This window comes from Pteropus alecto, unplaced genomic scaffold (genome assembly GCF_000325575.1).
Source record: "Pteropus alecto unplaced genomic scaffold, ASM32557v1 scaffold86, whole genome shotgun sequence".
Taxonomy (NCBI): Eukaryota; Metazoa; Chordata; class Mammalia; order Chiroptera; family Pteropodidae; genus Pteropus; species Pteropus alecto.
Window position 1 is genome coordinate 25113916 of NW_006442109.1, and position 14053 is coordinate 25127968.

Below are 14053 nucleotides of genomic sequence, written 5' to 3' on the forward strand. Positions count from 1 at the left end.
ACCCCCACACACATGCTTCTTCATTTTACTGGTAATGAAACCAAGGCCTAGAGAAGTATAGTGACAAACCCAAGACCACAAAGCAAGTTACAGAGTCTGGACCAGAACTCAGGACTCTTGGATTCCAGAACTAGTAGATTAAAACTCAGTCTCAATGGCAGTCCAGCCCATTCTCAATTCCTGCTCTGCCCCTCAACCTGGGCCTGGGCCTGATCATCTGATATCAGGCATACTTGAATAGGGTTTGCCTTTTTACATGGGTTCTAGGTCCCACATGTGAGCATCTTTTCAAAGTGTCATTTTCCTGCTTCTTGACAGATCAAAAGATGAGAGCCCACCTTCTGACTGGTGTAGAAGAATGACTCACCTTCTGAACTACCCACTGCACAATGCCCAGGTAGTAGAGAATGGACATCACACATCCAAAAAAAAGGATGATTGGTAAGGACTGTAATGAAAATGATGGGCGACTAGTGAGATATTACAATAATCCTCCTTTATCCACGGTTTTACTTTCTACAGTTTCAATTACCCATGGTCAACTTAGTCCAAAAATATTAAATGGAAATTTCAAAAGTAAACAATTCATAAGTTTTCAATTGTGTACCATTCTGAGCATTGTGATGGAATCTTGTGCTGTCCTGCTCTGTCCCACCCGGGACATGAATCATCCTTTTGTCTAGTGTGTACATGTTGTAAACACTACCCACCCTCCCATAAGTCACTTCGTAGCCATCTAGTTTACCAAATCAGATTGATTGTCACATTATCTCAGTGCTTGTGTTCAAGTAACCTTCATTTTACTTAATGGCCCCAAAGCGTAAGAGTAGTGATACCGGCAATTCGAATATGCCAGAGAAGCTGTAAAGTGCTTCCTTTAAGTGAAAAGGTGAAAGTCCTCAATAAGAAAAGCAAAAAATATATATATATATATATGCTGAGTTTGGTAAGATCTGTGGTAAGAACGAATTTTCTATCTGTGAAATTGCCTAATTTATAAATTAAACTTTATCACAGATATGTTTGTATAGGAAAAAACATAGTATGTATAGGGTTGAGTACTATCTGAGGTTTCAGGCATCCTCTGGGGGCCTTGGAACACATCCCCTGCAGGTCAGGGGGGACTACTGTACATTAAATGTGCTCATGTATGCTATAAATGGACTGTGTTTCAGACCTCTAAATAAAGCTCTCAGCCTTCCAAGAGCAGCTGATACAGTATAGATACTCAATGAATATTTAAACACAAGCTAGTTTAGGAATAAATTTTAAGTGTATTACAAATCTGTTATCCTATCAGTACTAAGCCACAAGGAGATGTTTTCTGAACCTTCCTCCCCTACTCCTATTTTATTCCAGTTTCAGTATGATAACGATCAAAGGGCGAGAGATCGATGCTGTTTTCTCTACTGATGGGGTCAAATCTTCTTCTTAGGGTCGAATTGGTATCTAGACTGGCTGATCTCTTGGACACACATTTTCATCCTCTACTTTACATCCCTCCCCACACCTCACACAGACACTGACCCTCATTCCTGCCTACAAAACAGATATGACCTGAAAAGCAAAGACATTCTTGATCAGCATATCCCCAAAGACAAAACTGGAGCCAGCCACAGTGTAGTTCAGGAAAATCTGAAAGAAAAGAGAGTGAACAAGAATGAAACCAGAGAGGACACAAAGGATCAGCCTCATGCATGATTAGGTCCTACTGCTGCTACTGAGGCTGGCCTTCCTTTGGCAGCATGGGAACAGGCTATATCCCCATGAGCTGCTCATTGAATGACAGGGGACACAGCATTTCAGTTCTCTTTATTCATATGATTAGTTTAACCCCAGTATACTCTTTCCTTTCTCACCAGATCTCCTACCACAATTATTAATAAGATACAGACCAATCTCCATATGCTTTCCCTATATCTCTTTTCTCTAGGGTTCTAAAAAAAGCAGAGCCCTCACATTCAATTTCTCATACCTGAATCTGGTCTCCCAGCCATTGAAATGCATTATATCCAGGATCAGTTCTGATGACCAAGATCCCAAAGACAAACTGAAGACCCAGACCCCAAAGCACTGTCCTCCAGGACACCTGGAACCAATAAGAACATTATTTAAATGTGAGTTCTAAACCCTACTTGTTCATTACCTGATTGGAGTTTAAAACATGTACTGTGGGTAGAACCAACCTAGGATATTAACAGTAAATCTCGGGTAAAAAAGAGAAGAGAGCAGAGGGAAACAGGACAGTACAGTAACTTGTAAAGAGCCATGTATGTCCATACAGTTTTTAAAACTGTCTACAAGTTAGATGACATGCATGCATACACACACACACACACACACGCACGCACGCACGCACACACACACACAAATAATAGCATCATAAACCAATACTTTAATATTACTATGTGCAATGTAAGCTGATTCTCTATTGTATTCTATTTTCTTTTTTTTCTTTTGTTCTTTCTTTAACACTGACCTAGATTCACAAAATTGTTATCAAGGCTCACTACTGGATCACAACCTACGGTTTGAAAATAAGTGGTCTAGGACATCTGAGAACTTTAAAACTTCTCTTAGGAGCAAAATTATCAAAGAGGCAAATTCCAGAGATTGTTAAGAACTTAGTTCTATGCCTTTGTAATCAATACTAGACACATGCACTTTTAAATTAGCAACACATGGCCCTTGGCCCACCCTGCATACCCCAGACTTACTGCACTGTGGTGTTTGGAGCAGGCAAAGAGGATGAGGATGAACATGCAGATTCCTGCAAAGGAGATCAACTGCTCTGGCCTCTGGGCTGTGTCTAGAGCTAGCCATAGGATAAGGCCAACCAAAGAGACTCCTGCAAGCACCCTGAAGAGGAAATGCCAAGACCACGTCATCAACTCAGTGAATGAAGAACAAATAATTAACCTTACCTCTAAAAAAATAGAAGTTCATCCCAAGGAAAAGTGAAATAACTCAATGGATTAATCACAGAGACTTATCTTGAGAATCATTCATCTGGTAGTTCCCTAGCTACATTTCTCCCAATTCTTTTACTCACAGAATGAAGTTGAAAGAGTCCAATCTGAGGACACAAATCACATGACTTCCTTTCCTCAAGCTTCCACATCAGTAAGATGTGGTTGTTCTGATGAATAATCAAAATATTTAAAAAAGGAAGAAAAGTATGCACGGTACTTCATGGATCTCCATATAATTTCTAACCACTCCGATGGCAAGGGTAAAAGCTAAGCCACAAATCAACTACTTAGGGTCTTATGGTCCTTTGATGTACTGGATGTGCTTGATCAATACACAGACTGGTTTCCTCATGTCTGAGTGTTGGAATCATTTCAGTTCAAGGGAAAGAATTAGAAGGGAATTCATGTATCAAAAGAAAACAAAAAGAACAATTTGTTCACTGAAGCATCTCAGTGAACAAATTGTTCTTTTTGTTTTCTTTTGATACATGAATTCCCTTCAATGACAACAAAAAGCATATAAATCAGGGCTGAATTTTGGAGCCGTTCTCACTGTGAACTCATCTCACTTAAAGTAACTAAAATGCGCCTTCCAGAATCTGTCCTGCTAATGAATAGAATCCTTTCAGCTCTGTCTCTTCAGTGTCAAATAAATCAATGCTCCAAAATTCAGGTTGTAGTCTGATGTGTTTCTCCAAATTATCGCTGTTGCAAACATTCTTCACAGCTATTTTCTGTGCATTCATTGGAAAATAGGCAGAAAAGAGGAACTTTATTGAGAGTCTGAAAGTTATTCTGTCACCCCAAGCCTGTGATCAAAGGACATGTGCATACCATAGTTAGTTAGATGAGCTGTGGCTGTTGAATCCAGTTCAGTATACACTGAACAGTGAGTTTATTCATTAAACTCTAAGGAATTGTAAAAGACACTAGTGGGTGCAGGAAGTTTGGAGGACTAAAGGAAAAAAAAGTATAAAAAGTTTCAGGGAACACATATGACCAGCAAATCAATTTAATAGCTTAATGCAGCTGCAAGCCTCATTGTTTTGATTGCTTCATTGAAGAGGAGTATTTTTTTTTTCTTATTTCCATCATGAACCCTGACAATAAATGGAATGAAACTCTTCTCTGGAACTTAACACTTCTTGCCCCCGGCAATGTTGAGATACGAGGCTACAAGAAACTGGACTGAAGTCCAGTGCTCAGAGGCCCATTGGCTATTTACTCTCTGAGCCTTGGTTTTGAAAAGTATAAGTGAGAGTCTAAGAGACAGCTCAGGAACTGTCAAAGGAGAAAAGGGGAAGTGGATCGGGGTTTGGGATAAGTTTTGGGACCAGAGATACTAAGATTTTTATCTTACTCACCATTTCATCCAAAGCTTCAGGCAGGAGTTTTTAAAGGGCTTCAGACATCTTGTTAAATTTTTACCAAAGAACCTTTTCAGAAAGCGGTGAACCAGGACCAAGAGCACCAAACAAGTGAGGATGAACAAAGCCAGTGCTCTCTGGAAATCCAAGATGCAAGCTGCCAGGAAGTAGGCAGCATAAGCTAAAGGGAGAAGGTACAGAGTAAGTAAGAATCAGTAAGTCAGAGCTCTCCAAGAGCAAATGAAGCTCTAGCAACGAATGTCTGAGATTTAAATCAAGAAAAACCCTCCAGCGACCTTGTCACCCAGCTCCAGTTGTCAGACTGAGCTGCAGTTCTCAAGGCCGGGATAGATGGCTGTTTTCTTCTTGAGGATTCCCAAGGATAGTTTGAATACTTAAGATTTTCACTTGTCTTTAATGAAATCTCACTCCCTTCTATTTTTTCTGATCTTCTGTCCCTTAGAGTAGATTTTATCAGCACCCTCCATCACACTCTTCAAAAGTCATCTTAAACTTTACAACCCCAGTCATTTTAGCCTTTCCTCTTGAGCAAAACCACATAAACAAGGCTACTACTAGGAAGTACAGCAGTAGGAAGAACAATGTCATTTTACTGTAACGTTGATGAGATGCCATAAGAACTTAACTCTTGTTTATATCAATTAGCCTATGGTAAAATTGGTTTATTATATGTCGTTTCACTTAAAGTTGCAGAACCTGTCGACGATGTTAAGTGAGGACTGTCCACAGCCATAGGGTCCTCACCTCATGGCTCCCTGAGATAATTTTTGTTCTCATCATCCCAGCTGTCTCTAATATTGACACAAAAGTCCCATATATCACTGACAGTATATTTTAAATAAAAGTTTGCTGTTTTTTAAGAATATTTTATGTCATTGATCTTCCTAGTAAACCAGCAAATAAGTAATGTATACTACAGTCTTCTCTTGTACAGACTGTGAGAACCATGCCCTGAATCAAATCAAATCAAAACACTGAAATAGAGATAAGCCCAGTTTCTCTCAAGTATAAGTCTATCAACAGTTTTGAAAAATAGTTTATTCTCAGATTTCCCTTATTCCTGGACGTGCAACTCAATAAATTATGGTTCACTGTAAGTAATTAAGATCTATACATCAAATAGCCCTTTAGATCAGTTTGTGAATAAAGTTGCTTTCCATATAGTACTTGACTTGACACAAGGTCATATTCCTAGAATGATCGTGTCCCTCACTGCTGGGAATTCTTAACACCTCACCCAAACACAACAGGCCCAGCAGGATCTTCTTGAACAGGCTGGCATGTCTTTTGCAGAAACTCCATGCCCTGGAGAAAGGTTGTAGGCTCTTCCTGATGAGAACCCAAAAATTAAAATACAAAAGTTACTCCATCCCATTTGTATCAATTTCCAGAATTTAGATTACCTGGCCTGAGGAAGAATTTCCTCTTAATCAATGAGGAAAATTATTCAGCCAGGGGGACATTAGGTGGTGTTCTGGCAATGCCAGAAAGGTAAGATCAAAGCTTGCTGACCTGGACTAGCAACATCCTCAGTGACATCCTATCACAGAAGTGGACACCGGTCACACCGGCAGAGACTCCCGGGATCTACTCCTTCCCCGTTCCTCAGGGACAAGGGATTGCTCAGCTTCCAGATTCAGAAAGGGGCCTTTTCTTCTGAGGTACAGCTATGACCATTCCTCTCTAAAAACCATGCAAACGCATAGCTCTGAACAGTCAATCAGATGTGCATTGACAGACCAAAAGGAAAACACCAAGAACTCCTGGCGGGCAGGGCCTGAGAGAAGATGTCCAGCAAGTAGGACTATTCAAGTCTGCTTTAACAAACATTTACGTAGTGCCTTCTATGTGCTGGACTCTTTCTAAGAACTTTACAAAAAGTAACTCATTGACTCCTGAGAATTCTTGAGGTAGTTGCTATTATCATTCCCATTTTACAGATGTGGAAACTGGAAAACAGAAGTTAAGTAACTTCTCTAAAGTCATTGAAGCTATAAGGAACAAAGACAGAATGTAAACTCAGGTAGTCTCGCTTTGGAGTCTGAGCTATCCATCATCATTCTGTGCTGCATCTTACCTAGACCCCAGGCTCGCCTGTCTCTGCCATTCTTCAGTATCCTTAGCGCACTGTGGCCATAGTTGCAAAAGGCTCTAATTTCCAAACTCTTAAAGTTCCAAAGCTGGTGAGCCCATCAAGAAGGTACCAGTTGGCCATCATGCTGAGACAGGACAGCTTAGCCAGGTGTCATTTTATGTAACGTTAATGAGATGCCATAAGAACTTAACTCTTGTTTATATCAATTAGCCTATGGTAAAATTGGTTTATTATATGTCGTTTCACTTAAAGTTGCAGAACCTGTCGACGATGTTAAGTGAGGACTGTCCACAGCCATAGGGTCCTCACCTCATGGCTCCCTGAGATAATTTTTGTTCTCATCATCCCAGCTGTCTCTAATATTGACATCAAAGTCCCATATATCACTGACAGTATATTTTAAATAAAAGTTTGCTGTTTTTTAAGAATATTTTATGTCATTGATCTTCCTAGTAAACCAGCAAATAAGTAATGTATACTACAGTCTTCTCTTGTACAGACTGTGAGAACCATGCCCTGAATCAAATCAAATCAAAACACTGAAATAGAGATAAGCCCAGTTTCTCTCAAGTATAAGTCTATCAACAGTTTTGAAAAATAGTTTATTCTCAGATTTCCCTTATTCCTGGACGTGCAACTCAATAAATTATGGTTCACCTGTAAGTAATTAAGATCTATACATCAAATAGCCCTTTAGATCAGTTTGTGAATAAAGTTGCTTTCCATATAGTACTTGACTTGACACAAGGTCATATTCCTAGAATGATCGTGTCCCTCACTGCTGGGAATTCTTAACACCTCACCCAAACACAACAGGCCCAGCAGGATCTTCTTGAACAGGCTGGCATGTCTTTTGCAGAAACTCCATGCCCTGGAGAAAGGTTGTAGGCTCTTCCTGATGAGAACCCAAAAATTAAAATACAAAAGTTACTCCATCCCATTTGTATCAATTTCCAGAATTTAGATTACCTGGCCTGAGGAAGAATTTCCTCTTAATCAATGAGGAAAATTATTCAGCCAGGGGGACATTAGGTGGTGTTCTGGCAATGCCAGAAAGGTAAGATCAAAGCTTGCTGACCTGGACTAGCAACATCCTCAGTGACATCCTATCACAGAAGTGGACACCGGTCACACCGGCAGAGACTCCCGGGATCTACTCCTTCCCCGTTCCTCAGGGACAAGGGATTGCTCAGCTTCCAGATTCAGAAAGGGGCCTTTTCTTCTGAGGTACAGCTATGACCATTCCTCTCTAAAAACCATGCAAACGCATAGCTCTGAACAGTCAATCAGATGTGCATTGACAGACCAAAAGGAAAACACCAAGAACTCCTGGCGGGCAGGGCCTGAGAGAAGATGTCCAGCAAGTAGGACTATTCAAGTCTGCTTTAACAAACATTTACGTAGTGCCTTCTATGTGCTGGACTCTTTCTAAGAACTTTACAAAAAGTAACTCATTGACTCCTGAGAATTCTTGAGGTAGTTGCTATTATCATTCCCATTTTACAGATGTGGAAACTGGAAAACAGAAGTTAAGTAACTTCTCTAAAGTCATTGAAGCTATAAGGAACAAAGACAGAATGTAAACTCAGGTAGTCTCGCTTTGGAGTCTGAGCTATCCATCATCATTCTGTGCTGCATCTTACCTAGACCCCAGGCTCGCCTGTCTATGCCATTCTTCAGTATCCTTAGCGCACTGTGGCCATAGTTGCAAAAGGCTCTAATTTCCAAACTCTTAAAGTTCCAAAGCTGGTGAGCCCATCAAGAAGGTACCAGTTGGCCATCATGCTGAGACAGGACAGCTTAGCCAGGGCTGGGACCACTCACTAATTCCAAATGCCTTGGGGTCTTGCCTAACAAATTTCTATGGTTCTTTCTCCATTGCTGCCTCTCCCATCTAACATGCTCCTTCTCTTCCTTATACATAGTCCTCTCCCACTCCCTCACCCTCCCCTTCCCTGTCCCCCTCCTCCTCCTCCTATCCAGAAGATATGGAAACTCTCTCAACTAAAGAAGACAGAGCTATGGAAAATCCCAGAGTCTGGATACTATTGTTTAGCAGTTAGCATGGAAAGCTTAGGATAACTTTCAGAAAATACAGTGACTGTTGACATTGTGGGCCCTGGGTGAATCTTTGCTGCTCTAGCTTGAAGTGAGAACCAAAAAAAAGGAAATGAGTCAATCCAAAAACAAATGTTGGTCTGAGTAAAGGGTTAAGCCATCCAGGCAGAATTGACCAAGATCTTTTCAAGGGGTCAAAGGTTTTACTTTAATGAGGGCGTTAAAGGAACTGGTCAATGGGCACTGTACTGGGCACAGATTCAAAGTTATGTATACACTGGTTTCAAACTGGATGGATAAAGAGAGCTGAGTGGTGTCAAATAAGAACTCAAAAACAGTTACCAAAAGTGTCCAAGGGAGAATGGTGACTGAGTCTGAGAAGCAAAAAAGTTATTAATAAGCCAAAGTGGAGAGTCAAAGTGGAAAACCAGAGAAAGCAAGAGAAAGTTCTATCAGATGGAAGCTAGAAAACTTATGTTGGAGGCAGAGATTCTGTGCACCTGGGGATGACCAGTTCTGAGAGCCATCAGCCCAGATAGAGTATGAAGGGAGCCTAAACCAGAACACAGCCAGCTAGATGTGCTGGGTTGTAGTAGATGTATTGTCTACTACATCTACTACAGAAAAAGAACTCTTCCTCCACACTGTACCCAAATCTCTGCTTGATGTACCCATTTCAGATGTCAGAAAACGTCAAATCTCCTTGACCCCTAACGGTGGCAACCCAATGCCAAAGGTCCACAAAGACAAGAAGGACCTATGTGATGGGATTCCTAACTAGCCCTTCAACCCACCCTCAACTTTTTCCTTCCAGAACTCTATTCTCTTCAAGTCAGAGCAGTGGTTCTGACAGGCAGTGGAGTCTTCCCAGAGAAGGTGCTGTCTCTCGCTCTCATACTCTCTCTCTCATTAGGAAAGTTGTGACTCTACCTCCAATGGCCTTTTGAGCCAAGCCCTTTAGTTCTGTTGTTAGCAAAAGTTTCTCCACATTTCTAATATGTGGTTAATGCCCATTATAGACTTCCTGTGCTGGTACAATTTGCCCCTATTTACACCCTTTTTTTAATGATTTCAATAGGAATTTGAGGACGGAGGAGCTCTGGCTCATTCAGCTATTGACTCAGGCCCTAATGAGAAATAAAATAAAGAGGAAATGGGGAGGAGCTCCCAGCAAGGAAGGGCTGCCTAAATTTCTCCACTTGGGACTTGCATTGACACACAACACAGGCCCAAGGTGCCCTTCCAGACCTCCCTACTGAGAACTTGTAGAGCTCACACCCACCCACCTACCTTGCTATCTCCACCCGTCCCTACCAAGCTTATCACCATCCTCCCAGAAAGTCAGAACAGTCGCTCTGATTGGGCAGCCAGAAAAGACGGCAGACTTAGTAGAAGCAGTTGGAAATCCAGAAGGAAAAGTGAAAAAGAGAAATAATCTTTAAGAAGGAATAGAGGTCAGTGATATTCAGTGATATGGAAAATTAGGTAGACTGGGAAATGAGATGAAGATGCTAGATTTGGCAGTGACAAGGTGACCGGTTCTGTTTGAGAGATGTTTACAGGAGAATGACTGGGTAAAAGCAGAATTGCAGGAGATTGAGTGAGTGTGAGCATATATGGACTATTATGAGAAGATAATTTACTATTTAAACAAAAATAATAACAGTGTAGTAACAGTGTAGTATGAGGTTTATAACATATGTAGAAGTAAAATGTATAAACATAAACAATGGTGGTATAAAGGCTGGAAGAGGAGATACAGAAGGCTACTATTATAAAGTTCTTAACACTATATGTGAAAAAGAATAATAGCACTTGAAGGTAGACTTGATAAGTTGAAAATGTATACTATAAACACTAAAGCAAGCACTAATATAACAAAACAGATTTATAGCTAATAAGCCAACAAAGGAGATAAAATGGAATCATTTAAAAATATTCAATTAATCTGAAGGAACGCGTAAAAGGAAAGAAAGGGTGTAAAAAGAAGAAAGGCATTAAAAAAAGAAAATGGAAAGACATCCCATGTTCATGGGTCAAAAGAATTAATATTGTTAAAATGTCCATATTACCAAAGCCATCTATAGATTCAACACAATCACCATCAAAATTCCAATGGCATTTGTTCACAGAAATAGAAAAACAATCCTAAAATTTGTATGGAACCACGAAAAAAATCCTGAATAGCCAAAGGAATCTGGAGGAAACCAAACAAACCTGGAGGTATTACACTTTTTATTTGAAACTATACTACAGTAATAAAAACAGTATGGTACTGGCACAAATAGAACCAGTGGAACACAATAGTGAGCTCAGAATTAAACTCCCACGTATAGTCAATTAATATTTGACAAGGGAGCCAAAAACACCCAGTGGGGAAAGAATAGTCTCTTCAACAATTAGTGCTGGGAAAACTGGATAAACACATGCAGAACAATGAAATTTGGTGCCTATCTTACACAACTCACAAAAATTAACTCAAAATGGATTAAAGACTTAAGCATAAGACCTGATACCATAAATCTCCTAGAAAAAAAAAATACATAGGGAAGAAGCTCTTCAATATTTTTCTGGATATGACACCAAAAGCACAAACAAAAGCAAAAATCAAGCAAAACTCAAAAGCTTCTTCAGCAAAAGAAACAATTAAAATGAAAAGGCAACCTACAGAATGAGAGAAAACTTTTGCGAAGCATATATCATATAAGGAGTTAATACCCAAAATATATAAAGAACTCGTACAACTCAATAACAAACAAAAAAGTAGCTGATTTTCAAAATAGGCAGAGGAACTGAATAGACACTTTTTCAAAGAAGATATCCACATGGTCAACAGGTACATAAAAAGATGGTCAACATCAGTAATCATCAGCGAAAAGCAACTCAAAACCACAATGAGCTATTGCCTCACACCTGTTAGAATGGCTATCATCAAGAAGACAAGAGACGTGGAGAAAAGGAAATCCTTGTACTCTGTTGGTGAGAATGTAAGTTGGTTCAACCACTCTGGAAAGCAATACGGAGGTTCTTCAAAAATTAAAAATAGATCTACCACACGATTCAATAATTCCATTTCTGGTTATATATACCCAAGGAAAATGAAAACAGAATATTGAAGAGATATATGCACTCCAATGTTTATTGCATCATTATTCACAAGAGCCAAGATATAGGAACAGTCTAAGCACCCATCAATGGATGAATGCATAAAGAAAATGTGATGTGATACATACAGACACACACGCACACGCATATACGTGCACACACACAATGGATTATTATTCTGCCACAAGAAAGAACATTCTGCCATTTACAACAACATGGAAGACCTTGAGTAAATTATGCCAAGTGAGATAATTCAGACTGAAAAAGACAATTACTGTATGATATCACTTACATGTGGAATCTAAAAAATCCAAAATCATAAAAACAGAAAGTAAAATGGTGGTTACCAGGGGGTGGAAGTTGGGGGGACAGGACAGATATTGTTTAAGGGTACAAACTTGCAATGAGTAGTAAATAAGCCCTAGAAATCTAATGTACAGTATAGTGAATATAAACAAAAATATCATATTATAATCATCAAACTTACTGAGAGTCTAGAAATTAATGATCCCAACCACTAAAAAGAAAAGATCATTATGTAATGTATAGAGGTGCTAATTATCACCACAATGGCAATCATGTTATTACAATGTGTAAATATATCAAATTAATATGTATATACCTTAAATTTGCTTAATGTTATATGTCAAATATATTTTAATTAAAAAACTGTTTACTTGCGATCCAGCAATTAGAGGAAAGATCTGGGTAAATGTTTGAGCTCATTAATTGTGAATTGGGCTTTTACTTTTTATTTTGTCTAGTTTTATTTGGAGAGCCAAGAGTAATAAATAAAATAATAAGCGTACCTCAAATCCTAAATTTTATTGTTAAGAAAATTTCTTTAAAATCAGAAGAATGGAGTGATTATAATTGATGGAAGGAATGGAAAATTAGGTAACCACTGAAAAGACAATCTATTCTTAATAGATAACTGGGAAAAATCAATTAACAGTGGGAGAAATAAATTTGATATGTTGAAAAAAAAAGTGAGACTAATAGAAACAAGTAAATAGCAAGATGATATTTTTAAATCATCAAATGTAAATGGCCTAAACCACCAACTAAAAAGCAGAGACTGGCAGATTGGCTACAAAAAAAAAGCAAGAGAAAGACCGCTCTTTTTCTGAAAGAAAGAAAAAAAAAGAGGACAAAGACAAAGCAAATTATAAGGTAATATTATAAATGTTATTGCCATAATGAATGAGGAAGTTAGTTACAAAAAACACTTAATTTTCTTAAAAAGGAATGATATTGTATTATATACCAATTAGCAGAGGTATGGGGATGGGTAGAGTAACAGGGGTGGAGAATCTGAGAATAGAAGTTTTAAAACAACTGTGAAAGGGAAGTAAGCAGGTGAGATCATATGTAATGAAGCGAAGTGCCAACTAGTGAAGAAGGCTTAGGCAGTTCAGTTTAGGGCCAAAATTTCATGTAATAGTTATAAGTTGTCATGACTTAACTGGGCTCCACATGAAATCTAGGCATACCTGAACAGAATTTAGAGCTGAAATTCAGCAAGTTTTACAGCAATGTTAATCTGGAACATGATCATTATCTTCTTTCCTGGTAATTAGTTTAAATGAAAAGCCATTTATGCAAATGAAAATTTTAATATGACCCAACTCTTCATTTCTGGAGTCAAGAACCAGAAGAGGTGGTAAGCTAGGAGACAAGCTAGGAAAAAATGTGACTCTTTTTCTTCAGAGCAGAAAAGCCCCTCTCAGACCTGCTGCCTACTTCCCCAGCCAGACCCAAACCTAGGAAGGATGCTTCACTGCCAACCAGCCCCAGGGGCCTAGCATCCCTCAGCACTTCCGCTCAGGATGGAGGACATACAGCTGAGGGTCTACGGGGATGAGGGGAGAAGGATGCTTTCAAATAGCCTAGGCTTCTTTGTTCTCAGCAGATACAGGGCTTACGTTACAGAAATTTAGCCTCTCTGGCCTGTTATTTTCACTTCAGTGCATCTCTGATTGCTTCTCAGACTCCTTCACTAACATCTCAGGAAAAACTGGCCTTCCCACTTACCAAGGCAAATTCTCCAACTCTTAACCTAATTCCACTTCCTGATGGTTTCTAAGGGCCTTTTTTTTTTCTTGATGCATCTGTCTAGAGATTGATTTTTTTTTTAATGAATTTACTTAAATTAGTTTCAAGTATACAGTACATTGGTGAGACATCTATATTGTTCATAAAACGATTCCCCCAATTGCTCCCTCCCTCCCCTGGCCCTCCACTTAGCCATCATATTAATGCTAATTGCATTCCCTGTGCCATGCTCCCCATCCTCGTGTCCAACTATCAACTACTAATTTATACTTCTTTAATCCTTCACCCCATTCTCCTAGCCCCCAATCTCCCTCCCCTCTGTCTGTCACCAAATTGTCCACTATTTTTGTGAGTCTATTTTTGATTAGTTTGTTCTTTTT

At 39.2% G+C, this 14053-nt stretch overlaps 1 protein-coding gene across 3 annotated transcripts in view; it reads right to left on the reverse strand.

Moving 5' to 3' along the window:
- The window catches only part of SLC28A2 (solute carrier family 28 member 2), an 18149-nt gene extending 15304 nt beyond the window's left edge, over positions 1-2845 (reverse strand). The window contains exons 1-4 of one of the 3 annotated variants that reach the window (XM_025038967.1): positions 2718-2845; positions 1976-2089; positions 1558-1635; positions 368-448 (exon numbers count right to left, since the gene is read on the reverse strand). In XM_025038967.1, the coding sequence (XP_024894735.1) occupies positions 368-448; positions 1558-1635; positions 1976-2089; positions 2718-2762 (318 nt within the window). In that variant the 5' untranslated portion in view covers positions 2763-2845. Of the gene's footprint in view, positions 1-367; positions 449-1527; positions 1636-1975; positions 2090-2717 lie in introns of those variants that run through there. The other 2 variants (XM_025038968.1, XM_025038969.1) reach the window with 2 other exon arrangements.
- Between the last annotated feature and the right edge of the window lie 11208 nt (positions 2846-14053).